This window comes from Globicephala melas, chromosome 3, assembly GCF_963455315.2.
Source record: "Globicephala melas chromosome 3, mGloMel1.2, whole genome shotgun sequence".
Classification (NCBI taxonomy): domain Eukaryota; kingdom Metazoa; phylum Chordata; class Mammalia; order Artiodactyla; family Delphinidae; genus Globicephala; species Globicephala melas.
This window is the reverse complement of record NC_083316.1, coordinates 112,273,093-112,297,404: the sequence shown is the minus strand read 5'-3', so window position 1 is coordinate 112,297,404 and position 24,312 is coordinate 112,273,093. Positions and strand designations below refer to the sequence as shown.

Below are 24,312 nucleotides of genomic sequence, written 5' to 3'. Positions count from 1 at the left end.
GCGGGAGGTTTGCATTGGTTGGGGAGGGAAAAGTGCTTGCTGGTAACAGCAGTCGTGCCTCCCTCCCTGCGTTAATGGGAAGGCTTCTAGGGATGGGCAGCAAAAGCCCCCCTCAGTAGGCGCTCAGTAAGTGTCACTCGAGACGCACAGGCTGGGACGCGCGCTGGAGAAGTGCCTCTGCCGGGGTCCCGACCCTTTCCCAGGACTTAGCTCAGGGCGAGTCCCCGGCTCGGGCGGGACCCAGCGTTCGGTGTCCTGGCGAGCTGACCGAGGGCTGAGGGCCAGAGCCAGGACCGCGATGCGGCCAGGGGACTGACCCACCGACGTCCAGGCAATACAGCGCGGAGGGTCCCCCGCGCGCGCAGCCGCGGGCTTAGGGTCAAGGCCGGGGCGCCCGGGTGGAGCGGGAGGGGTGGCCGGACGCGCGGGGACGGGATGGGATGTGACGAGCGGCGCGCTGTGCATTGTGGGAATCCCGGGGCCGCGGCTAGTGGTTCCAGTTCACTCAGCAGCGGAGCCGGGCGGAGGGGGCGAGCGCGGGGCGCGCGGGCGGGAAGCGAGGAGGCGGGCGGGCCAGCCAGGAGCGCGGAGAAGAAAAGGCGCGAGCGGCCGAGAGGGCACAGGCCAGACACCTTGCTGCTGCCGCCGCCGCCGCCAAGCCGCCCCGTAAGTGCCGCACGGGCCCCCTCGCCGCGCGCCCCGTCCCCGCCGCCCGGGTCCGGCCGCCTCGCTCTTCCGGCCGAGGGTGCCTGGGAGCCTCCGGGCCTGGCGTGTACCGGGCGGCGCACGGCCGCGCTCGGGCCGCCGGCCTCAGCGCGGCCCACGCCGGGGCCTCGCGCATGCACGGCGCCCTCCCAGGCCCTGCCCCGGCCGCGCGGGAGTCCCTCTGGTTTTGTTCAAAAAGCAAACCCGGAAGCCAACTTCTCTTAGAACCGCGTCCTCCTGCCTGCGCCTGGGCGCTTTTGTGGGCAGGAGACAGCCCTGGCCCGTTCCCCGGCGACCCTTCCCGGGGCGGGCGGGCTGGACTCGAGGCTGCGGGAGGCGGCGGGGAGCTGGCCGATCGGCCTGGGCCTGGACGCCCGGGAGCTGTTGTGCGCGGAGTTGTACTTGGTGAGGCGCCCGTCTGCCGGCGAGTTGCCGGCCCCGGCACAATAAGTGGGGCCCGAGCCCCAGGTGGCCGTGGTGTAGGCGTCTGGCTGGTATCTGCTGTGAGGGTGGGGTGGGGGGTTGGGGGATACTTGCGGGACTGCAACCAGGCAGGGGCGGGGAGGGGTTTGTTCAGGGACTGCCTGGAGAGGGGCCACGGGAACCCCCGCAGCTTTCACTCGTCTTCTGACCGGCCTTTTGTTTGCTTTGTGGTTGGGAGGTTTTTTTTAAAGGTAACTCCGGAAGGCTGGAAGGCTCTAGGTTCCTCGGGTGGAGAAGGCCGGGAGGGAAGAGACTCGCTGGGGGTGGGGTGGAGTGAGGAGGTGAGTGTGCAGGATGCTGTTGGCCATGCCACCTGACAACAGGTGTGCGGAATGGCGCGCCCCACCTCCACTCCTGCAGAGATCACAGATCACTCAAGGATCTTGTCAGTAGATTGCTTGGAAGTTTCTTTTAGACAAGATGTTAGAGAAAAATATTCCTGAGTTTGAAAGTAAGAGACTTATGTATTGATACAAACAGCTGAGACAAGCCTTAAATTCAATAATTAAAATTACCACGAAGTCCTTGTAAGACTTTAATGATCCAAGAAACAGCATATAAGAATAGACAGTTAGAGGGGCACTTCTGCTAGCTTCTCTCTTCTACCCTTGTGGTTTGAGGTTTTATCATTAAAGAGGGGGGAAAGTGCTTTGTTACAAGACTTCCTGCTCTAGGGACTCAGGGAATTTTGAACAGTTTTAGGTTTGAGTGGGAGACTCTAGTTGTGAATTAGATGGAATCCATGGCCACGTTTCGGTTACTAGTCTGCTTTCAGAGGAGTTATTAGCTCTGAAATGGACACCTTATGCCTGCAACTGGAATTAATACCCATTGTACACAACTAACCAAAGCTGGGCAGTAGCATCTCAGTCTTGTACAAGAGACTACCCGATGAGGATAACTGTGTTTTTCAACCTGTTTTTCTTTCTTTCTTTTTTTAAATCCTCAAGACTTTAAATTTTTCTTTACTCTAGTTTTAGGAGGAGAGTGGGAAATCTTTCCACTTTGTTATTGTTTTGATCTCTTACCATTGTTAATGCTGATCCCTAGATAAAGGCGTTTAGTAGGAGGGAAGGGGTTAAAGTATGTGAAAATTGTCTGAGGCAGGGAGGGCCTTTAGAATGAGGAAGGAATGGCTCACATTTTATTAAACGTTAAGAGTTGTCTGGAACATCACACATGACACTCTACACAACTATAAGTCACTGGCTTGGTCTATACCAAATGGGCCAGGGTCAGGGAGGGGTACGTCTCAATCTAACATTTCTTCTGGTCCTCCAGGCAGCAGATCTCTGGAAGATCCCTCATCCCTTCCTTCCAAGAGAGACTTGGACTACATACATGTATTCTCAGACCTGCCTTTAATAGCTTCAGAGTTAATGCTGCCCCAAGCCATTTAAAGGAGCTTTATTTAAATAAACAGAAGCATAAACTGAAAACCCAACCTGACAAAACCCAACAAGAATCTATATGTGGTGTTCATCAGAATTTCAGCAGCCTCTAGCTCTCATTTGAGTGTGCCTTTGGGTTTATGTCAGCTTTTTCAGAGCCCCATTCTTGGCACATGGACTAGGAAGGGGCAGGGCTCAGTGGGGCCCATACCTGTCTTATGGGTCCTTCCCAAGTTCTGTAGGTTTAGAAATACATTGGGCCCCACCCCAGCTCTTATGAGTGAGCCCAAGTGCGTCAGCTCTTCATTCCAAAGAGTTGTATAGCTTGTTAACTTGGATCAGGCCTTCCAGATCAGTGTCTTGCAGCTTTCGGTAAATATTTCTTGAGAATCATTTTCTTGAGGGTCAGGCACTAGGGACAGAACCTGATCAAGAAATGTCCAGTATTGCCATGTCCCCCCACCTCCCAGGAGGGGAGGGGGCTGGAGGTTGAATCAGTCACCAGTGGCCAGTAATTTGGTCAGTCGTGCCTCCTATGTAATGAAGCCTCCATAAAACCTCCAAAGGACAGGGTTCAGAGAACATCCAGGTTGGTGAACAAGTGGAGGTTTGGAGAGAGTGGCACACTTGGAGAGGGCATGGACGCGCCATGCCCTTCCCCAGACCTTGCCCTATGTATCTCTTCCATCAGGCTGTTCCAAGTTTAATAAACTGGTAATCTAGTAAAGAAGAAAAAAAAAAGAGATGCCCAATTCTTATCCTTGGGAAACTGATATGAGGAGGAGAAGGCAGGCAAGCAGCCATTGCAGGGTCAGTACAGGAGGCCACAGTAGATCCCATAGCAGCTCCCAGACAGTAGCCTATTCAGGAGCAAGCCCTTACCAGGCACGGAAAGGCCAAGTAAGAGTTGGCTGGGCAAAGGAGGGCAGGTGGGGACAAGCGTTTGAGACCTGCCCCACATGTGCAGAGTCTGAGAACAATGAGAACAGAGGTCGTATGGGGGAACTGCCAGAGTGCTCAGGATGGCTGGATTCTAGAGGGGAGTCAGGTGAAGCCAGAGGGCCAAACAGACCAGATCACAGAGGATCCTGATCAGAAACACACGGAAGGATTTAAACTTCTTCCTAAGAGCAGTCACAAGCCTTTGAAGGCTCTGAGTAGGAGGAAGATGTGGTCAGATGTCCTTTATTGGGAATGCTTCATCAGTTCAGCAAATATTGAATAGCTTCTAGATGCCAAGCCTCACCAGGGTCTTGCCCTACTGAAGCTCACATTTTCCTCTGAGGGCCTTCCATTGGAGTGATACTCTCTGAGTTTCGCACAACCTTTAAAAGGGAGAGGAGGTTTGAAGGAAAATGTCCTTATGAAGCAGGCAGACAGTGCCTTACTGTTGTTGAAGAATAGTGCTGGTTCCTTTAGTGTCACTCAGGAAGCACATCATGGAGTGGGTTTGCAGAGGTGAGATTTTAATTCCAGACTAGCTTCCTGCTAACTGTACCTGCTTGTAGTGAGTAACACTTGTGTTCAGCTTTTGTTTTTTTCCCGCCATTAAAAACCTAACACATGAGGAGAGTAGTATCTGCTGGAACAAAATGTGTGGTTTAGGGTTTACTTACTGTCTCAATTTATCCTTCTCTCCTTGTTTGCAGTCCCTTGGTTCACTGAGGGTGGACTGTAAGTTCTTTACTCATCCGCCTCATTTTATGGTGTAGTGTTTTATGAATGGAGAGAGATGTTTTTCCTGATTGGCCAGAGTACCAGACCAAGTCTCTGTTCTGAGCCAATCAGAGTGCAGCTTGTGAACCCCTGCTCTGTGAGTGATAGTTATGTAGTATATCCACATGCCTCTGGGGACATGACAGCAACAACACCGTTAATCATTTGGTACGATAGAAGTAAACGGAAGAGAATGCAGTAAACAGGATTAGTGTCCTGCGCTTCAGAATTAAGTGTCTCAGGTTTGCCTTTGTGATTGGAGTTGATGGGAAGGTGACAAATGCATGTGGACACGTGGGCATTTATCCAGCTGCAGGGAATGGATGGGGCAGTCCTCGCTCTGTAACAGCGACTTGAGCGCTGATAGCTCAGATTGCTCCATCCTCAGGTGCTGGAGATAGGGCTGTCTGACTCGCAGCCCCCCAGCCGTTCTAATCAATATTTTGCTCAAGATCAATATGCACACATTCATTGCTTAGAAAATAAAAGACTTCACCATTGACCATTCCAATGGTTTTGTGAGCGTCCTGATTATTTAAGTTTTCTATGCTGCATCTTTTACAGAGGTCAGTGTCTTACAGATATGAGGAAGGTCAGTACTTTCCTCTGGTCTGTGTTACGGTGCCCATCTTATGGCAAGAAGAGAGACTGCTGGAGCCATAGGATGGTCAGGGAGTCAGAAGGCCTCTGCAGGCTCCAGCCTCAGCCATCGGGGAAATTGCAGTGTTCCCTTCCTGGGAATCCCCAAGGTAGCTCCACAAGCTCCCTGAATTTTGAGGGTCTGGGCTCCCACACGAATGGTCCCAAAGAAGGTCCCGGACTGGTGTCTCACTTGCCACATCTCTGAGTCCTGTGGCCTTTGGAAATGCTGCCCTCATTTTGGTCAGGAGAACCCCATCCACTGTAACTAATCAGTCCCAACCCAGCCAGCATTTGAGGGCCTCTCAGGAACGTGGCTGGGTGGTAGGTTCTTAGAGATACAGTGGTGAGCAGAGCAGCCTGGTGCATGCGGTCAAGACAGACAAGGAAATAGGCAGTGGTGATACAGTGTAACACGTGCTAAGAGTGGGATAGTTGGCTTTAGAATGTTTATGTAAGTTGGATCCGGAGTGGCAATCATGTTGGAGGGAGGGGCTGGAAACTGCACTTGCCAAGCACTTTATATAAGACTGACAAAAGCAGTTGAACATATTTCCGTGGTGGCTGAGGTGCATTATAAGGGATTTTTCGCTGGGCTCAGGGGCCACCGCAGGAGTGTCTACTGAGGAAACTGAGAGCGATTCAGCCTGGTGGAGCCCTTTGCTGGAAACAGGGAGAGATGAGCTGGAGGTCAGCAGGACCTTGCGTGTAAAGCTAGAGTCTGGGCGTGGGGCTGCTCCACACTAGACTGGGACTGGGGGCCACATGGCACAGCCACTGCAGGAATGGGTCTCCATCGCCAGAGGACATGTTGGGACCACTAGGTAGGATTGCCCCAGACTGAGGGCTGGAGAGAGAGTTCCAGACTGAGCAAGTGGCATGTGCCGAAGGGTGGAAGTGGGAATGAAGGTGGTTTGCAGCGCACTTAGGAACCAGTAAGGGTGCCCTGTTGGTGAGGAATAGAACGGTATGGTAGGGTGGCCGTTTCCCCTCCTGAACTCTGTTGCCCCTCCTCCTTGTTTTCGTGTCCATTCTATTCATGGAATCCTCACAGCCAGTCTTCTCCTTTGTCCTGTGCTTTGAGGACAGATCACATTGTCGCGGTCTCATCTCGATCGCTGGGGGGCTTGTCATCAAAGACCTTCTTCTCACTCAAGCCTGGCTCTTCCCTCTACAGCCCCCTCCACCAGTGTGTCTCTGTGTGAACTTTGGGTTTCTGCAAACACGGTTCATGTCTATTGTGAATGATTGATTGTTGGAGGAGTTGCAGAGATAAAGACCACAGAGATCCCTTCAGGACCAACCACAGAATTTTCGTTTCCTGGCCTGATAACAGTCAAAAAGACCGCCAAGCTAATGTTCAGTAACGAACAGATGCCAGGGTTGCCTGAAGACCTATCACTGTTTTCAAAGCCTGTGGGGCCCTCTACAGGGCTGAGGGCTTCTGGTTTGCTAACAGGGTGCCCCCCTGGTGGACGAGTCCAGGAAGGAAGGACACAGCTTTGTTAGTTCGATAAGGTATTATTGCTGTTTCTCCTGTGGGCAAGCTCAGTGCCCCAAAGAGAAGGTGAATGCAGAAGAAGCCACTTGCTCCATGACGTAGGACTGTCCGTCTCTCAGAAAAGGCTAGACACAGGACATGGGTCAAAGTAGGCTTTGACTGGTCGCTCAGACCCTGGTTTCAGGGTCAGCTTTCAAGTTGGTTTGTCAGGTTACAGAGACTGGCTGTTTCCTCTTTTCTTCGAGCACATAGCTGGAGGCCATTTCCCAATCTCTTGCAATTAGGTGTGGCCACGTGACCACATTCTAGTCGGTGGATCACAGTCAGGGGTGATGTGCCCCACTTCCAGGCCTGGCCTCTGAAAGCCCCCATGTGTTGTCCTCCATGGCCCTTTCCCTCCAGTAGTAAACCCTGAATTGTGCATTGAAGGGTGGGAGGAGTCTGGATCCACAAATCATCCTGCAGAGAAGCACCAGCCAGTCATGGAAGCCACTTTGGACTTTTCACAAGTGAGAAGTAAGCTGGGGGCGCTTATTTGTTTCAGCAGCTAACCTAGGACGCATAGGCTTTCAGTGGTGGGGCTGTGACTTGAATCAGGTCAGTCTGACTTTGGAATTCGAGTTATTAACCACAGTGCTCAACAGCCACTTCTGTCACAGCCACTCTCTCCCCCCATGTTGGTGCCTGGCCACAGCTGCCCCGCATCCCATAGACCTCTGGAGAGCAGGACGGACCCAGCGTGTTCGTAGATTGGTTGATCTGGAGATTGCACATCAGTTTCCAAATGACGTTTTAAAAACCACCACAGTTACTGGATGTCATGAGGCTGCATGGCTCAGTCAGAATTCTTTCAGAGCTGTGCCTGCAGCTTGGGGATTTATAGTTAGAAGTGCAGGAAGCACATGAGGAGGGGAGAGGAACAGAATCCCTTCAGGACAGGCCCCTTGGGGAGGGGATGAAAACTCGGCTGCTCTATCAGAGAGGAGCCTGACTCCAAATAAGACGTGAAGATGTTCTTCTATCAGCAGAGTGGCAGTGATGTTTAAGATCTTTCCTGGGACCTGGGGAGCTACAGATGAGTTGACTACAGCACCTGGCATGGAGTAGCTCCAGGTTGAGTCGAGCTGGGGAGGCAGGCACACAGATATGTGCCGGGGTATGTTCTGTGGGAACACAGAGCAGTGAGCAATTCCATGGTCAGGACCGAGGAGAGGGGTTGTGTGAGCATCAGTTCAGCAGGTTGGCAAGAGGACAAAGGGTGTTTCAGGCAGGGGAAGCAGCGTGTATAAAAACATTCTGGACACAGCTTCACAGGTCAGGAATTCAGGGGCAGCCTGGGACATCAGCCTGGGCAGGGGTGGCAGGAAGCAGTGCTGCAGAAGTAGTTGAAGGATGCTGTTTGTGGCTGGCTCAGGGTGATGGGGAACCAGCAAAGTGGGCAGAGATCCTCTGGTGTCCATGGAGAGAGACTGGTGCTGGGGAGAACAGGTGAGAAATAGTGGGAGCTGAACCAAGGCAGGGAGGGCGAAGAGAAGGGAAGAGGCTTGAGAAGTTAGGGAAGCCTCCGTGGAACCTCACTAATGACTGGGAGCTGTGGTGGTGGGCAGAGAAACAGGGACAGGGTGACTCCCGCCTGGCAGCTTGATGCATGGTTTTGCCACTGCTGGGGCTGAGAAACCCAGGAGTTCACCTGCCTGTGTGACTTAACAAGTGGACCCTGCCGCAGGCAGTTAGAACAGAGCTCTGGGGCTCAGCAAACAGGTGTGCACTGGGTTAGGGACCTGGGAGTCACCAGCATGTCGACTAAGACTCTTGACTCAAGTCAGAGGGAAACCCCAGGAGCATTACTTTTGAAGAATAAGCGTGTCTAGGACCCATCAGATCCCTCAATGGTAGTGGCTCCTCTCTGGGACAGGAGATTGTCCCATTCCCACAAAGGCAGCCCCAAACATACCCAGACAGGTCCGCCTGTAGACAGAGCTGGAGTCTGTGCTCCAATAAGAACAGGCTTCTCCTTCTGGAAGGGGGGAAGCATTCAGATGTAAAAGCTGTTAGGCCAAAGGAATGGGGTTGGTCTGTGAAACACATTTGCATTAAAGCAGAAGACTGCTAGGAGCCCAGTTACAGCTTTTCCCTGCGAACACACATGCACACACGTGTACACATACCATTTCCTGCTCAGAGTGAGCATGGGCACCTGTTTGCAGGGAATGTTTTAAAATAGAGCTCATTACAGAAGAAATGGAGCCAACTAATTGTTTCAGAAAAACCAGACCCTTCTGGGACTCTCTTTAGCGCTCAGTGAGCAGTTAAGACTTGGTGCCCCCCTTGACAGGGTGAGATACAGGGTTCTCATTACAGAGGCCTTGAGCCCCCTTAATTCTGGTGAGCCAGTCAGCACAGCTGCCCCAGAGTGTCCAGGAATTCTGCTCTCTACTGTTTTGGCCATCTCTCTGTCAGGCATGTGATCTGAGATGATCTTGGGGGTCATACTGATGTTAGGTATAGACCATGCATATCTTGAATGTAGGGTCGGGTGTCAGAGTAACAGGGACTCCTAACTTTGTGGCTTCCATGGTCATAGAGATATGGGCTGTGGCAGCTGGCGGGGCCCACACACCGTGGAGCCTGACCTCAGTTTACGAGAAGATGAGAGACCTGCCCATTTTATTCAGTGGTCTGAGCATCAGTGACTTCGAGGGAAGGCATGTCTGACGCCCCAGAACAGGCTGAGGGCTCTGCATAGCCCCTCTCCCAGCACCCTGCACTGGCCTTTCACAGTTACCATTTAAATGATTGTCGGGTTATTTATTGTTTCTCTTCCCCACCAGCTCTGGGAGAACAGGAACCACATCAGTCTCGTGCACTGCTGTCTCCATTCCCCAGCATAATTCCTGAAGTGAATGCATGAATGACTTGAATGCTCTTAGTGAACATTTGTGACCTTACTGTGTGGTGCTACACTAGGTATACAGTTGGGGGCAGCCGTCTGAGACCTTGCAGTGTGATGGGAGAGACGGCGGGGTGGGGCGGGGCCGTGTGCACGTCAGTGCTGTGGTGTGAAGCACATAGGAGCCCAGAGGATGGAGCACTCAGGGAGGGGTTGGCAGAGGGCAGAAAAGAAGCATGAAGGGTAAAGGAGGTCCTGGCTAACAGGCACAGCCACGGTGGAGGAGGGAATTTGGGGACACTACCTGTGTTTGCGTTTAGACCTAAGGAAGCACAGGTAAAACTAGATGCGGGTGCCAGGCCTAGATTTCTAGGGCGTTTCGTGACAGTCCAGGGGTCCTGATTTTATCTTGGGAATTGTGGCAGCAGGGAAAGCTTTAAGACCTGGGCCATGGCGTATTCAGGTTTGTGTGTACGGAGATAGCCCAGCCAGTGGAGGGCAGGTAGATTAGAGTGTGGCCTGTGGTGAGAAGACCTTTTCAGGAGATGTTTGTGATCGTTTGGTTAAGATAGTGGTGACCTGGATCCAGGCACAGTCGGGGTGGAAAAGAGGGGACTCCACAGTAGGTGTTGAAGAGGGGGGATCCTTCGGACTGAGGGGCATTTTGGTTGGGGGGGGTGGGGGCCAAGGAAGGAAGAACTCTCCTCCCTCTTCTCTAAGGACAGGCCTGTCTAGCAGTCTGCAAGTGCTCAGAGGGCCTCTTAACTCCAGGGGCAGCCTGGGACATCAGCCTGGGCAGGGGTGGCAGGAAGCAGTGCTGCAGAAGTAGTTGAAGGTGCTGGCTGCCCACTGAACTCCTGTGAGCTGTTCTTGCCTCTCACAATAAAGGACCTTAAGGTAGAGGTACTGCTTTCATCAGAGAACCTAGGTATATGCCTTACATCTTCATTCTAGGGGCAGGTGACATAGTTTTCTTTTCTTTTATGAAGGCTTCAGCAAATTTATCAGCCCTGGTCTCAAGTGTATGAAAATACAATTATTAAACAAGCGTATAGATTGTAGCCAAGAAATCCCATTTTCTTTTACATCATGTGGCATAAAGGCGAGGCACTTAAGAGCAGTCATTGTCAGAGTAACGTTTATATGGAAGTGGCCGATAAAATTGATGTCATGGTATAAAACGGGAAAAGCGAAGCCGTTCTCTTTTCCAGGGCTGAAGCGCACCGGCAGAATGCAGAAACTGGGCTTGTGGGGCTCAGCGGCTGCAGGCAGTGGCATCTGCTGGCACGACCCATTTCTTCCAGGGGCCAGAGGCATGGGGAAAGGGGAGATGCCCTGTCCCCAGTAATCCTGACCCATGTGTCTCTTGCCTCCACAGTGTGTTTACTGATCCATCTCCAGGGCCACCGCCATGTCCAGCCGGGGTGGGAAGAAGAAGTCCACCAAAACCTCCCGGTCCGCCAAGGCAGGAGTCATCTTCCCTGTGGGCCGGATGCTGCGGTACATCAAGAAAGGCCACCCCAAGTACAGGATCGGAGTGGGCGCGCCTGTGTACATGGCCGCCGTCCTGGAGTACCTGACAGGTGAGTGTGCCCAAGTCACTGCAGACACCACAGCTTTCCAAGGATTGGTAGGAGGACCTTGTTCATTTCTTTTATTTTGAAATTTTTCAAACCTACAGAAAAGTTACGAGAACAGTACAGTGAACATTTTTACCTAGATTCAACAGTTGCTAACATGTTGCCCCACTTGCTTTATCTCCCTCCACCCTGTGTATATATGTGTGTGTGTGTGTGTGTGTGCGCGCGCGCGCGCGCGCGCGCGTGTGTGCGCGCGCACACGCACTTGGACGTTTCTGGAGAGCCCAGTCCAGTTGTTTTGCAGGATGTCCTTTAATCTGGGTTGGCCTAAGGCTTGGATTTAGGTTAAATGTTTTGGTAGGAGAATTCCGTAAGGGATGTTGAGTCCTTCTCTGGCATTGTGTCAGAAGGTACCTGCTGTGGGTTTGTCCTGTCATTAGTGATCTTTGCTTTAGTCATTCGATCAAGGTGGTATCTGTGCATTTCTGCACATTCTGGATCACAATCTGTCACCCATTGGCTTTAGCATTCCTTGATGATCTTACGTGGATCTGTTATCACTATGACGGTTATAAAATAGTGATTTTTCTATTTCTGTTATTTTTCCTACATTTGTTAGTCGGCATTCTTCTGTTAAGAAAAGGTTTCCTTCTGCCCTTCCCTGCTTTTTATTTTTTGTTCTATCAATGTTGGTTCACGGATTTTTAAAATTTAGTGTGTTATACACTATCATGTCATTACTCGTTATGATGGTCACATTGTCTCAAATTTGACCTTCAAGCTGGTTTTTGTGTCCTTCTGCCCCCTCTCCATCCGTTTCTGTACATTTCCTTGCTTTGCAACATAATGAGATAGTCTCATCTCCCCCTGACCTTCCCCTGCCCTAGTCTTGGAATCAGCCATCCCTTCAGGGGCGTCCTTGGTCCTTTTCCCAGATATAATGTTATTGGTGGCTCCATGGAAACTGTGGGAGGCCAGCTGGGCAGGGATACCACCCCCCATTTTTAGTAAGGAGAAAACCAACCTCTGGGCATAAAAAAATTTGCCTAGGGTCACATATAACTAGGAAGTACTTGAGAAGGAATGCACATCCTGCTCTCCTTTTGTAATGCTTTTACCACTTTTTGCTTCCATACACCATCAGGGTAGGTGGCAGGCAGGGGCAGCTGCCTCCCTAGAGCCAGAAAGGAGAGACTCAACAAGACAGGGCGCCTCTTCCAAACGGAAGTGGTTAGGCAGTAGAAGAGCTGGGTCACTTCCTGCTATCCCAGGCCTCTCAATAAGACAACACCAAGGTTTCCCCCACAGAGAACACAGCCATGAGGGTTATAGAGTTTTTTTGTGTTCTGTTAAAAGAGTCTAGGCGAAAAAAGTAATTGGGGTTATAGTTGTGAGGCCTTTGCACATATTTGGAACTTGGACCCTCTGCTTGTCAGAGACTCGTAGGTGGCATGGCTGGTAGCATGAAGTAGGCCTAATTCTTCTCACTATGTGGATGAGGAAACAGAGCCCAGAATTTATGTGTCACATCCAGGAAAACCATGTATAACACAGGCAGTCAGCCAGGGAGACCAGGGAAGACGTCACTAGATAGGACTCGGAGAACATTTTTAAGGTCTGGCCCGGCAGTTTACATGCTGTGTGACCCAGAGAGAGTCACTTAACCTCTCTGGACCCCAATTTCCTTACAAATCAAATGGAGACAGCAGTCCCTGCTTCACCAACTCCAGGCTGCTACGAGAGGGGCTTTGTTTGAGTATAATGGGAAAGCTGACATGATGTGCAAACCCAGCCAGCTGGTGTTTCCTGGTTCCCGGATGCTATGATGCCCCCGGCACTGGAGTGACACTGGGGTGTTCATAGACACCTTCATTAGGTCAAGTACAATAGCAGGTTCATTTCTTCTGTCAAGCTTCCTCTTTTCAGTTAGCAGGGCGTGGGTGGGGGGATACCACTGCCCCATCATGTCTGAGGCAACTACTGTCTGTGCCGCACAGAAAATCTGTACGTCTTCCTCGTCTATGCCTGGCTGGCTCTGAAACTGAGTGCAGTGCTCATGAAGGCCAGGTCAGCTGGTCCGTTCTCATGGGAACGGACCTTGAGACCCTGCACCCTCCCCACCAACTGTGCCTGTCTCTGGCTGTCATAGGTGCAGTAGTGGTCCCAAAGAGGGGTGGGACAGGGCAGCCCAGCCCTAGAGCTGGCCAAGTCGCTCAAGGCAAATCCTTACTCTGGCGTTAGCCATGTTAACCCCTGTATATTAAAGAGTAATATATATTTTTAAATTTTACCAAGTGCTTCCAGCAGAGCTTTTAGCTGAATCTGAGCCATTTCCTCTGCCTATACGCAGTGCTGAGTCATTATGTGACTGCTGCCCAGTGCCTGCCCCCGACTGGGTACCTGGTCTGTGTGATGGGCCTTGAGGGACGTCCTGAGCACTATACTCAATCACTGTTGGTGGTCACTTGTGTCTGGTTGCCTGATGGGACAGGAGCTGAGTTCTGGGGCCACATCCAGTGAAGCAGTGCTCCATTCCACCCATCAGGGCAGTGCTGCACACCCACCCTCACTGCTCTTAGACGGTGATCTGCCCTGAGCCCCTCGGGCTGGGATGTGGGAGCACGTGGATATTGGGAAGTCCTGGGCATCTGCCTGCTCAGAACTTTGGTTTTGGTCCCTGAGAGAGAAGTAAAGGTGGACCAGCTCGCTCTCGCTCTTTGCTCTTGTTTCACTGAAGACCCTTTCCCACCCATTCCACATACTTACTGAGCACCTGCTGTGTGCCTGACCGTGCTAGGCTCTGTATGAGTGCACAGGAATGACTGGGGAAGAAATGGTCTCTGCTCTGTGGAGCTCTCACAGTCTAGTCTGGGAGACAGAACCAACCAACCCAGATGGTTACTGACTGTGCTGAGTGCTGTGGAGGCTGTAAACAGGACAGAGGGACCCAGGTGATGATGTGGCCCAGGAGGGCTTCGTTGAGGAGGAGACATCAGCTGAGACCTGGAGAAGGAGACGGTGCCAACCAGCCCTGCGAGGGCTGGGAAAGGGGCTCTGCCACCCACTCACCTGCGCACAGTGCACCTACTGGGTGCCAGCCTCTTCCCAGAGCTGGGAGAAGCCAGGAGAGCAACGCTCATGCAGCTTAGGGCCGAGTCAAGGATGTGGCCCAGACATCATGCTCCAACACAAGGCATCTGAAGGAAGTACCACCCATTCCGCAGGTCCTCATTGAGAGCTACGGTGTGTCCGGTGCTGAGATATAAGCCAGAACAAGACCTCCCCCCAGCCCAAAGAGCTTTGTCCAGAGGCAGGTACAGGCAAGAAAAAGGCAGTGATGAGGTAGGACTGCATGTGCTGGGAGTAGGTTTCAGAAAACATTTCCTGGAGGATGCTTGTTAACCAGTTGACCAGAGCTGCCCTGCTTGTCCAGTTGTCACCTGAAGGGCCCTATGGAGGGATTGTTTTCTTCTCTTACAGGTGGCCTACACAATTGCAGGCATGGTGATGGGGTGCCTGCCACACAATGCTCTATTGAGATGGCTGGGCCAGGCCTCCTCCTGTGAGAAGGCCCCGGTGGAGAGATGAGGAGGGGTCTGGATGCTCAGGAGTTGCGGAGCTAGCTGCAGGGCCCACCTAGGAACAGGTAGCTCTGGAGCAGGGAGCTGACGTCTCCTTGGTGGCCAGCCAGGGGCACCACTTGGGGTGCCACGATGTTCAGTAGAATCGGGTAGAGGCAGCAGAGGCAGGTGGTTAAGAGTGTGGACCTTGGTGTCAGAGCTGCCATTTCTTCGCTGTGGTCTTAGGCAGGTCACTCACATCCTCAAGCTGCAGTTTTATTATCTGTGAAATGGGGGTTACAGTCACTGTGTCATAGAGTTATTATGAGGTGGAAATGAGAGGATGCACGTGAAGTGCTTTTCTGTGCCTGCACAGTGTAGGTGCCCCAATGCTAACTGGTAGCATAAAAGCAGAGGGAGGGGTCCCCAGTAATCCTGCTCTGGCTGCTGAGGTAACTGAGGGTTGCCCACTTCCTTTAGGGATGGCGATGGGGCTGTCACTGCCCACTCATGCGTGGTGTCCTTTCATCAGGCACCTGTAGAATATCTTGGCTGTTTCAGGCCTACTTGCTCTGATTTATTTCAAGCTGCCATTTGACCCCTCGTCAAGCCTGAATCACCCTCAACACCAAGGTGCCCTGTTAACCAAACTCTTTTGTCTGGTATTGAAGGCCACTTCTGTCCTGAGCTCCTGGCACACTCATGAAAACCTTGAAGGGTTTTCTGGTTAGCTAGGAGCTGAGCATACCCAGCCCTGGGCCTGTGTTAGGCCAGAGCTGAGGCCAGATCAACATTAGAGCATCTGGACAGGCAGCAGCCCGGCAGGCCAGGGGCCATCAGAGCCCAGATAGATGATCTCCTGTGGAGAGCATGTCTTCGGGGGTGAGGGACCATGCTCACTCATGGAGTACTTCGTGGGTAAGTACTCATCCTTAGGGTCTGTTCAAGGCTGGGGTGGATGTGGGAGGAGGATGTGGCCTTGCATCTTGCTGTGAAACTTGAAGCTGGCATCTGTTTCTCCTCTTGGGTGCAGAGCCCAATCATCTGCCGAACTTAAAAGGAAAAGGCAACATCTGGAACAAGCTTGAGTCTGGCGACCAGACAGCTCCTTCTGCACACCTCTCTGTGCCTGGCAGCCCTTCTGACTCTTCCCAGAGCTCCTCCTGAGGAATGTGATGCTGTTTGCTGGTCTTCTCAGTGCCCCAGGACAGTCCATTCTCAACTCTTTGGCCCTTGACCTTCCAGCGTAGGTGATGATAGTAGCCCCACCTCTTGGGGTTGCTTTGAAGATTGATATTGCATCTTAAGAATTTAGCCAGCATTCCTACCAAACACTCAATAAATGATGGATAAAAATAAGTATTATCATGGGGAGACAGAGGTAGTTTCTTTGAGGCATCATCTTGGTCCCCATACTACTGTGGTACTTTTTTCTTAAATGATATTTAAAGGGAACTTGAATTTAGTTCAGCTCAGAAAGCCTCTTTGGAGTTTCTTCGCTCTGCTCAGTACAGCACTGCTCTGTGCTGGAAGGTATAGGAGACAGGAAATAAGGAACACGTGACATGGCTTTTGCCCTAGTGGAACTTCCATCGATGTTAGGGACACACAAGCCCACAAACCAGTAGGGGAATAGGGCAGGTCTAAGGGACAAGTTAGAAGCACTGGAGTCCTACAGTGGGGGTAGCAGGGGGAATGAGAAGTGTGTGGAAGAGCAAAAAGCAACCATGCTATGATTCGATGGATGCAAAGCACTCTGGGTCAGCATTGCTCAGACTGTGTTCAGCAGAACCGAGGTGTTTGGTGAAATTTAAGAGGTAGTCCACCAAAACATAAGGCTCTATGGGTGAAATTAGGAGGTGGCTAGATTCACACTCCGTCTTTTGAGATGGATATGTGAATACCTTTGTTGAGTTCCTGAGTAAAGGAACTGATTTTAGTTTGGGTACCACCGAGAAGCTGCTCTCTTTACTGCAGGACTTTTCAGAGCCTTTAATATACTGGTGTCCCATGAATCCCCAAGGGAGGGAACTGTGATATGTAGTGGATCCCAGACTTTTATCAGAAAGCCTTTCAAGGAACACCTGTAAACACCTTGCGCCATACCGTGTGGGGACACTTATGGGTTAGGCCCATGAGAAATGAAGAGTGCCAACTGAAGAAACAAAGGTGAAGGCCACCATGAAGGATGCATTTTGGTCTGGCTCATGACATTGAGGCACAGAGCTTGGCTAATAGATAAGGAGACCTAGGTGTGCCTCCTCCATACAGGGCCCAACACATTAGAAGGTGCTTCAGCATTCACACAGGGAGGCTATGACTTGGGAAAGCTGTGCAGTTATTCTGCTAAGCTGAGCCACTCATGCATTGACCACTCTCCAGGGCTGTGGCAGTCACTAATATGCCAGACAAAAGTCCCTGCCCATGGGACTTACCCTGGAGGGAAGTGCCTTTGGAGGCACTCACCCAACGCCTGATGACATCTTTTTCTTTTTCTGGTCCAGAAACCCTGTTACATAGCCTGATCACACAGCTTATTGTGCCAACCTGCCTCCTAGGATGTAAGCCTGTTTGCAAAAATCAAATCTGTTCTCAGAGGATTTCTCCACAGTAAGGAGGATGGGAAGCCCTGGCTGCCAGCTCTCAAGACTGAATGTTGACACTTTGTAATAAGTGTAGACACCCCCCCCCCGCTCCCCCAGGGGACCACCATGAGAGTTCTGCTGATTTGGATACCCCAGCTCTGGTCTGTTTAAATACCTACTGTTGTAGTATTATATTTCCACCTCTTATAGGATAAGGCCGTGGCTAGAATTATTTTTTCTGTCTTTTTTGGCTCTAATCTACAAAATGATGAAGATATCCAGACTTGCATATTCTTAACCCCCTACTCCTTTTCCATTTCCCCATGCCCTGTCCCTCACCATGCCCTGTGTTTCAGACCTCGGTCTTCCCTCTCCTGTTTCTCGTCAGTGACCAGGACCTCCACACTCTTCTAGCAGGCACCTGGCATCGCTCACAGCAGGCACTCCAGTCTGAAACTGCCTGCGGGTACTTCGCTAACCATGGGGAAGTTTACAGGGCCAGCTCCTGACCTGGGGAACGAACAGGGTTCACCCAGGGCACCCTTATGGCTGCTTTACAGACTGGATGAGTTAGCCCTTGTGCCTGACTGCATCCTGTAGTAAAACCCCGGGGAAAAGGGATGGTTGTTAAAAATACATCTTGCTCTCTGGTTTTGGCTAGTAAAGTGATCATCCTCATCCCAAATTTCAGCTTGTTTGATTTCTAATCTATAACTCAGGTCAGATGTTGCATATCCCTTTGGTGTTAGTCATTGTCTGCACTCCATCCCTGCCCCCATCTCTTGTAAGTATAGTAGGGAGAGGCCTCCTCTGTCAGCAGTGTGTCCTGTTACACAGATACTCATTTCAACAAACATCCATCCACTTAGCATTTCTGGCCTGGGAAAGAAAGGATCCGATAAGCTTGGAAGATTACGGTAGGCGGAGCCTGCAGTTGTCTCTGTCACTTACCTGGCCTCTTTACCACTTTTCTATCCGGAACAGCCAACTGTGTCCTGTACTCACACAGCTAAAAATAGGGCAGGGAGAAGAGGACAGGCCGGCTCCGTGATGCTCCGAGGCTCTCTGAATTCCTGTGTCTCTTGCTTGTTTGCATGACCACCCTACCTTAGACTTACACTTCAGGCCAGGACCCAGCTAACTCTTGCCAGTGACTTCATGCTTCCCTGGGGCTCCCAGAACCCCACAGCACTCACTGTTCTGTAAAGTCCTTCAGCTGAAAGGGAGGACTAGATTTTAATGAGCTAGAGGGTTGCGACTAGAAAAAAATTGGAGACACAGAAGTTGAAACTCCAGTGTTCTGGCAGCCTATATTTAAATGTATGTTCCCTTTTCCAGTTATGTGAGTAATTTATGTTTGAAAATTTAAGAAGGGAAAACTCGCTCATAATCCCACTGCCCAGAGATAGCTGCTGGCACTGAATGCCTTTTGTGTGTATGTGTACATGCATGAAAGGGAGTTAGATTTTAGTCTATTTGTTTTTATTAATATCTGCTATTGATGATCACTGTACATGATCATACGAAGCAAATCATGAAGTCATTAAGGGAGAGCTACATTGTCAGTCCTCCTCAGTCTCACAGGAGGAATAGATGATTCCGTGGTGGATGAACATTCAAGGGGCGCTGGAAAAAAGCAGCTTTTTAGCACAGTGTTCCCTTGACATTTCCCTGATGACTTGTTGTAAGATGGCCAGCCTGTTAGCAAACCCAGGTGAGTCAGACCTCGGGGCTGAGGCCAGACATAGAAACCACTGAGGGGTGGAGTTTCCCCAGTGCTTCACTTCCCCATCCAAGGTGTGGAGGCGGCAGCACGGCTTGAGGACGTGCTTCTCCCAAGGCCACTTGAATCTGCTGCAGAGCTCAAAAACTGAACTTTTATCTGGTCCTTCATTCAGTTCTTCTAAAGAGGCCATGAGGTTGTCCAGGAGAGTGTTAAGTGTGGCCTGGGCCCCCTTCACAAAACAGTGGCCCCATGTCCCCTGTACTCCCAGCCCCGGGGGTTGGACCACATCACTTGGATCAGAGAAAGGAAAGGTCTCATTGCTTTCTTTTGCAAATATTTTCTCCTGCTCTGTGACTTCATATTCTCTCAACACTGTATTTCAAAGAGCAGAATGTTTTTTATTTTAAAAAAGTTTCAATTCTTTTTTTCATGTATTGTGCCGTTGATGTTGTATCTAAAAAATCATCACCAAACCTTGAAGTCATCTAAATTTCCTCCTGTGTTATCTTCTAGGAGTTTTATAGTTTTGGATTTTACATTTAGGTCTCTGCTCCATTTTGTGTTAATTTTTGCAGAGGGTGTTAGGTCTTTGTCTAGATTCAGTTTTTTGCATGTGGATGTCCAGTTGTTCCAGCACCATTTGTTGTAAACCTCTCTGCTTTCTTGAAGATAAGCCACGTTGCCTAGGAAACCTCAGTGGTTAAGGATTCTCATTGTTGCTTCATGATTTCCCTTTGAAGGGCTATATGCAGCTTTCATTTCTGTCATTGGGGTCAGCATATGCATAGCTGAGTTCCCACCAGAAGTTCTGTTTTTGCTTGGGCCAATGGGAAGGCACGAAGCACTACAAAACTGATTCTGGATTTAGGCAAGGAAAAATGTGTGACCCAGACTGTGCATGCCTCTTTCATTCAGACCTTCCATCTGGGCTCACTTTATACGTCCTTCAGAATTTCATTTAGTGAGGTCTTCTGGTCGTAAGCTTTCTCGGGCTCTGATTTTGAACATGTCTTTATCTCATCCATAAAGTTTTTAGCTGTTGTTTCTTCAGTGTCTCTATTCTAGTCTCTTTCTCCTTATGGAACACAAATTAAACATTCATTAGTGTTTTATCTAAGTTCCATATCTGTTCATCTCATTCGTATTTTTCATTTCTGTCTCTCTAGATTACTTTCTGGATAATTACTTCTGGTCTATCTTGTAGAACTATCTCCCAGTTTACTAATTCTCTCTTCAGCTGTGTCTTATCTGCTATTTAATTCAGTCACTGAATTTTTAATCTCAGTTGATATTTTTTACTCTGGAAGTTGTTTGGTTCTTTTGTGAATCTGCTTGGTCATTCTTTATAATATCTTGTTTTCTCTTCATTTTCACATTTTTCTTTAAATATATATTATACACAGTTCTCATATATTTTTCTGAATAATTATTTTTCCCCAGCTTTATTAAGGAATAACTGACAAATATAATTGTATATATTTAAAGTGTACAGTGCGATGCCTTAACATAAATGAAATGATTACCCAGTTTATCTGAAGTCTTCATGAGTCTGTTTTCGCTGGATTTTCAGTCATTGTTCAGAAAGCCTACCTCTCTCCAAGGCTACAGAGGAATTCCCTCATGCTCTTGCTTAGTATTTTTATGGTTTAATTTTTTACATTTTTACTTTGACCCATTTGGAATTTATCCTGATATACAGCGTGGGAGAGGGATCAACTTAATTTTGTTCCAGGTGGTTACCCATCTGTCTCAACACAATTAATTGGATATTCCGTCTTTTCCCTGGTGATCTGAGATGCTGCTTTTACCATACATGAAATTTCTAGATATAATTAGGGCTACTTCTCGACTTTCTTTTCTGTTTCATTGGTATGTTTATCTAGTTATATACTTTATGTTTCTCATATCTGGTAGGTCTTTCCTGTCTTTTTATTTTTACACAAAGTAATTGTTTCCTTTAATAAGTAATACATACCAATGACAAAATTCATGTTCCCAAAGGACATACAGTGAGACATGCATTTCTCTCCCTAGTCTTTCACACACCCAGTTCTCCTCTCAAGAGACAATCAGTGTTATCAGTTTCTTATATATGTTGTATATGTTTCTAAATATACTCTTCTCCCTTTTCATTTCAAAATAAATATAGTAAATGTAATGGGTGCATGTGATATGCAGAGACTGACATTTATATTTGAGCCCAAATCTGAGGGTGGTTGATCTGCCTCTAACCTGCCCCAACGTCGCTGGTTCCCTCAGCCAACCTTGAGTCCTGATTTGAGACTGAGAGGGACGGCCTGCCTGGATCCTGGGCCATCCTGGGGCTGCTTTCCCCCGGGATGACAGCTTTGTAGTTCACACGGCCTGCCATGGATCCTGAGTATTTGTTCTAATCCATAAAACCAGGACAGTGCCTTGGAGAACATCCCTGCACTTCCATCCTGCATCACCGCCTGAATGCTGCAGTGCTTGTTCACTGGTTTAGTAATTCATCTGTAATGACCTATTTGTGAAAGAGTTACCAAGCTCTGACCAGGTACAAGGTGCTGAGCTGGGTGCTGGGGGTCCGAAGAATCACTGTTGATTTCAGCAGATTTGTACTGAGTGTCTGTGATGGGTCAGACATCCCTGAGGACATATTAGTGACCCCCAAGGCTGGGACTATGCCTTCCCTCCCCCTCCCTCATCACTGTGTACTCAGCTGCTCAGCACATAGGTTTTTGTTGAAGGGTAAGAAGACTAGTTAGAGGAAGGATGAATTTCTGGAGGGGGGAATGTAGGTAATGTCAGATGCTGCCAGGAAATTGGTAAGGATGAGAGTTGAACTAGACCCCTGGATTTTTTTAATGATGCATAATTAGGATTAACACCAGGGTGTCGTGGACCAGACCTGCTTGAGGAGAGGCAAGTGGCAGGGCAACTGTTGGTGGCAAATAGGAAGGCACTGGGAGTGTTTCAAGAGTTGATCTCTCACTCCTGCCAGAAAAGGAGGTCTCCAGCTGCACCTCGAATAACAGAGGAAGCCAGGAGCTGCCCACCTGATTAAAGTAGCAGCGTCCCTGGAGAGGTGCTTGAGGTCCCCCTGGGTCCCCCGTGGATGACCATCAAGAATGGCTTTAAAAGAACTACTTACTTACTGAGAGGAGGAGGAAGTAGGTAAGAATTCTACAAATATCTCTTCTCTCAATATCTTCCTGTTAAAATATCAGCAACTAATAAAATATATTTATAGCCCTCTTACCTTCTTTCCCTGCCTGAGGGCTTCTCTGTTTAGTCAACCCAGAATAAAATACCATGAGAGCAAAAAGCCACTTCTCAGAACTATAAATAAGTCCTAGCAAGGAGACAAACCCAAAGGATACTAACCACAGTCAGCCTCTCTCTCTCTCCCTCTTCCCACCACCCCCTCCAGTTCTGGTTGCCAAGAGGATGACACACACACTCCTCGGATTTGCCAGGCTGCTCAGCCAGCCTACAGCTCTGACCCTGCCTCCGCCTTCCCTCCCTCCTGCTCTCTTCCTTTATCTTCCACCCCACCTTCTTCCTTGTTAGACAAGTGCCCTCCGTCTAGTGGCCAGAAAACATGTGTTCCCTGGTACTTCAAGAGGCCTGTGGGGTCTACAGGGGGACATGTGTCGAATGGCCTTGATAGAAGACATTTACATATGTCCTCCGTATAGAAGGAGGCTCCTTCTCTGCCAGAGCCCACATTTCTTGCCTTCAGAACTGTGAGGACCATGTGGAAATCCAGGGCCTCTGGAAAAGGCTAATCTATCGGCTTCCTTTGCCGTCGATATCCTGATTGATGCTTCCTGTGGTAAAGGGTAACTGAGGTAGTCTTTGGTTAACATTTCTCTGTTGTCTCTGTAAATCTGGATATTGACCGCTGCAAGTCAATATCTGCTGTTCATTCAGAAAATGAAGGTCTTTAACTCCAGTAGCATTGTTTTCTTTGCTCTCCCACCTCTGCCCCAGGCCCTGGCAGTTTCCCTCACAGATTAAAATCGTGGCTTGTCAAAATGTGAGTTTTGGGGCACAGAGGGCAGTGCTTTGCACGCAGGCAAAGGCGGGACGGTTTAGAGAATAAAACGCCTGTCATACATTGAGCATTTACTATGTGCAAGGCATTGGCTAAGTGCTTTACATCTGGTAACTCACTGAATCCTCAAACCACCTATTTTGCTTAGGAGGAAATTGAGGCTCGAGGAGTTTAAATAACTTCTCCAAGGTCACTCAGCACAATAACTCATCTCTAGAAGAGCATTTCTGTAGGCTCTCAATGGAGCTGAAATCTTAGCAGTGAAAAGGGGAGCCCTGGGGCTTGGGATTACTCAGTGCACTTTGCATCTCCTCTGCCTTTAGTGGACATCTCAGGAGGATGGGATATGCCCAGGCCTCCATGGCTGGCTCCTGTCCTCCCCAGAGCAGCAGCCTGGCCGAGGAGGCAGATGTGGACTCAACGGGAGGAGCGGGCCCTGCGCAGTCACAGGTGATTGCCAAAGGGCACGTGGTGTGGGTGTGTCAGGTGGGAGACAGCCCTGTGGCCTGCTGTGGGCAAACAGGACAGGGGTCCCGCGGGATGGACCTGGAAGGATGAGTAGTCCCTGACAGGAAGGAGGTGCATGAGCTCAAGAGGGGTGATGGCCATTGGAGGGACGTGTGCTGGGCTATAGGGAAGGGGCAGTCTGTTCAGTGTGGGAGGTGCTGCCTGTAGCTGGACACAGAGGTCCTGGGGGAGAAGCACCAGACGGCCGCCCTGAGCAGAGCGGAGGGCAGTGCCCAGTCGGGTGTGGGGAGGCTGTAGCACTCAGCAGCGCTGAGGGTGGACTGAAGGGCCAAAGGATTTTGCCCGATGTCCCTTCATTGTCCTCTTAGTGAAGGGGAGGTGGAATCCTGGGCAACAGAGCTTAGGCAAATCCTTAGACAAGTGGCCCTCAGCATTGGGAATTCGTTTGGGCAGACAGGGCTGGGCTAGTAAAGGTGACCCCAGGAGCGGCAGCCCCTTTCGGGGCCTCCCCTACTATGACACACTCATATCGCTCTAAAAACAGTCAGTTATGGAAGAACCTAAAGAGTCTTCATGTGGTCAGATCTTTTTTTCCAGAAGCAGGATTAAGCAGGCTGGGACAGATGTCAAGGCAGGAGGGTGCTTACGACATGCCGTTTGCCAAAACCAGTGGGGTGGCATATAGCATAGTTGCCATTTCTCATTTATGCTGTGTTTTCAATTTACTTTTTACATTTTGAAAAGATAAATTGTGCACAAGATAAACTCAGACAGCGCCAAAAGGGTAGAAAAAAATGTCTCCCTCGGATATGGTCACCAATTCCACTCCCAGGAGGCAAAGCTGTGCCACATCTCCAGGAACACATGTCAGCGCGGGCTCAAGCGTGGGCGACAGGCATGGCTTCTGCCCCCCACAGGATGGCAGCCTACAAAAGCCCTGCTCTGCTCCTTGTTTCCCCTTTAAAAGTCCATCTGGGAAATGGCACCATGTCAGGGCTCTTTAAATGAGTTTCCTCTTTACATTACACT

At 49.9% G+C, this 24,312-nt stretch overlaps 1 protein-coding gene across 5 annotated transcripts in view; it reads left to right on the top strand.

Annotated features, from left to right (window-relative positions):
- The first annotated feature begins 480 nt into the window (after positions 1 to 480).
- MACROH2A1 (macroH2A.1 histone) overlaps positions 481 to 24,312 on the top strand; it is an 80,105-nt gene continuing 56,273 nt past the window's right edge. For 4 of the 5 annotated variants that reach the window (XM_030869564.3, XM_030869563.3, XM_030869561.3 and 1 more), the window contains exons 1-2: positions 481 to 666; positions 10,704 to 10,908. In XM_030869564.3, coding sequence (XP_030725424.1) covers positions 10,737 to 10,908 — 172 coding nt within the window. In that variant the 5' untranslated portion in view covers positions 481 to 666; positions 10,704 to 10,736. The remainder of the gene's footprint in view (positions 667 to 10,703; positions 10,909 to 24,312) is intronic. The other variant, XM_030869562.3, reaches the window with a different exon arrangement.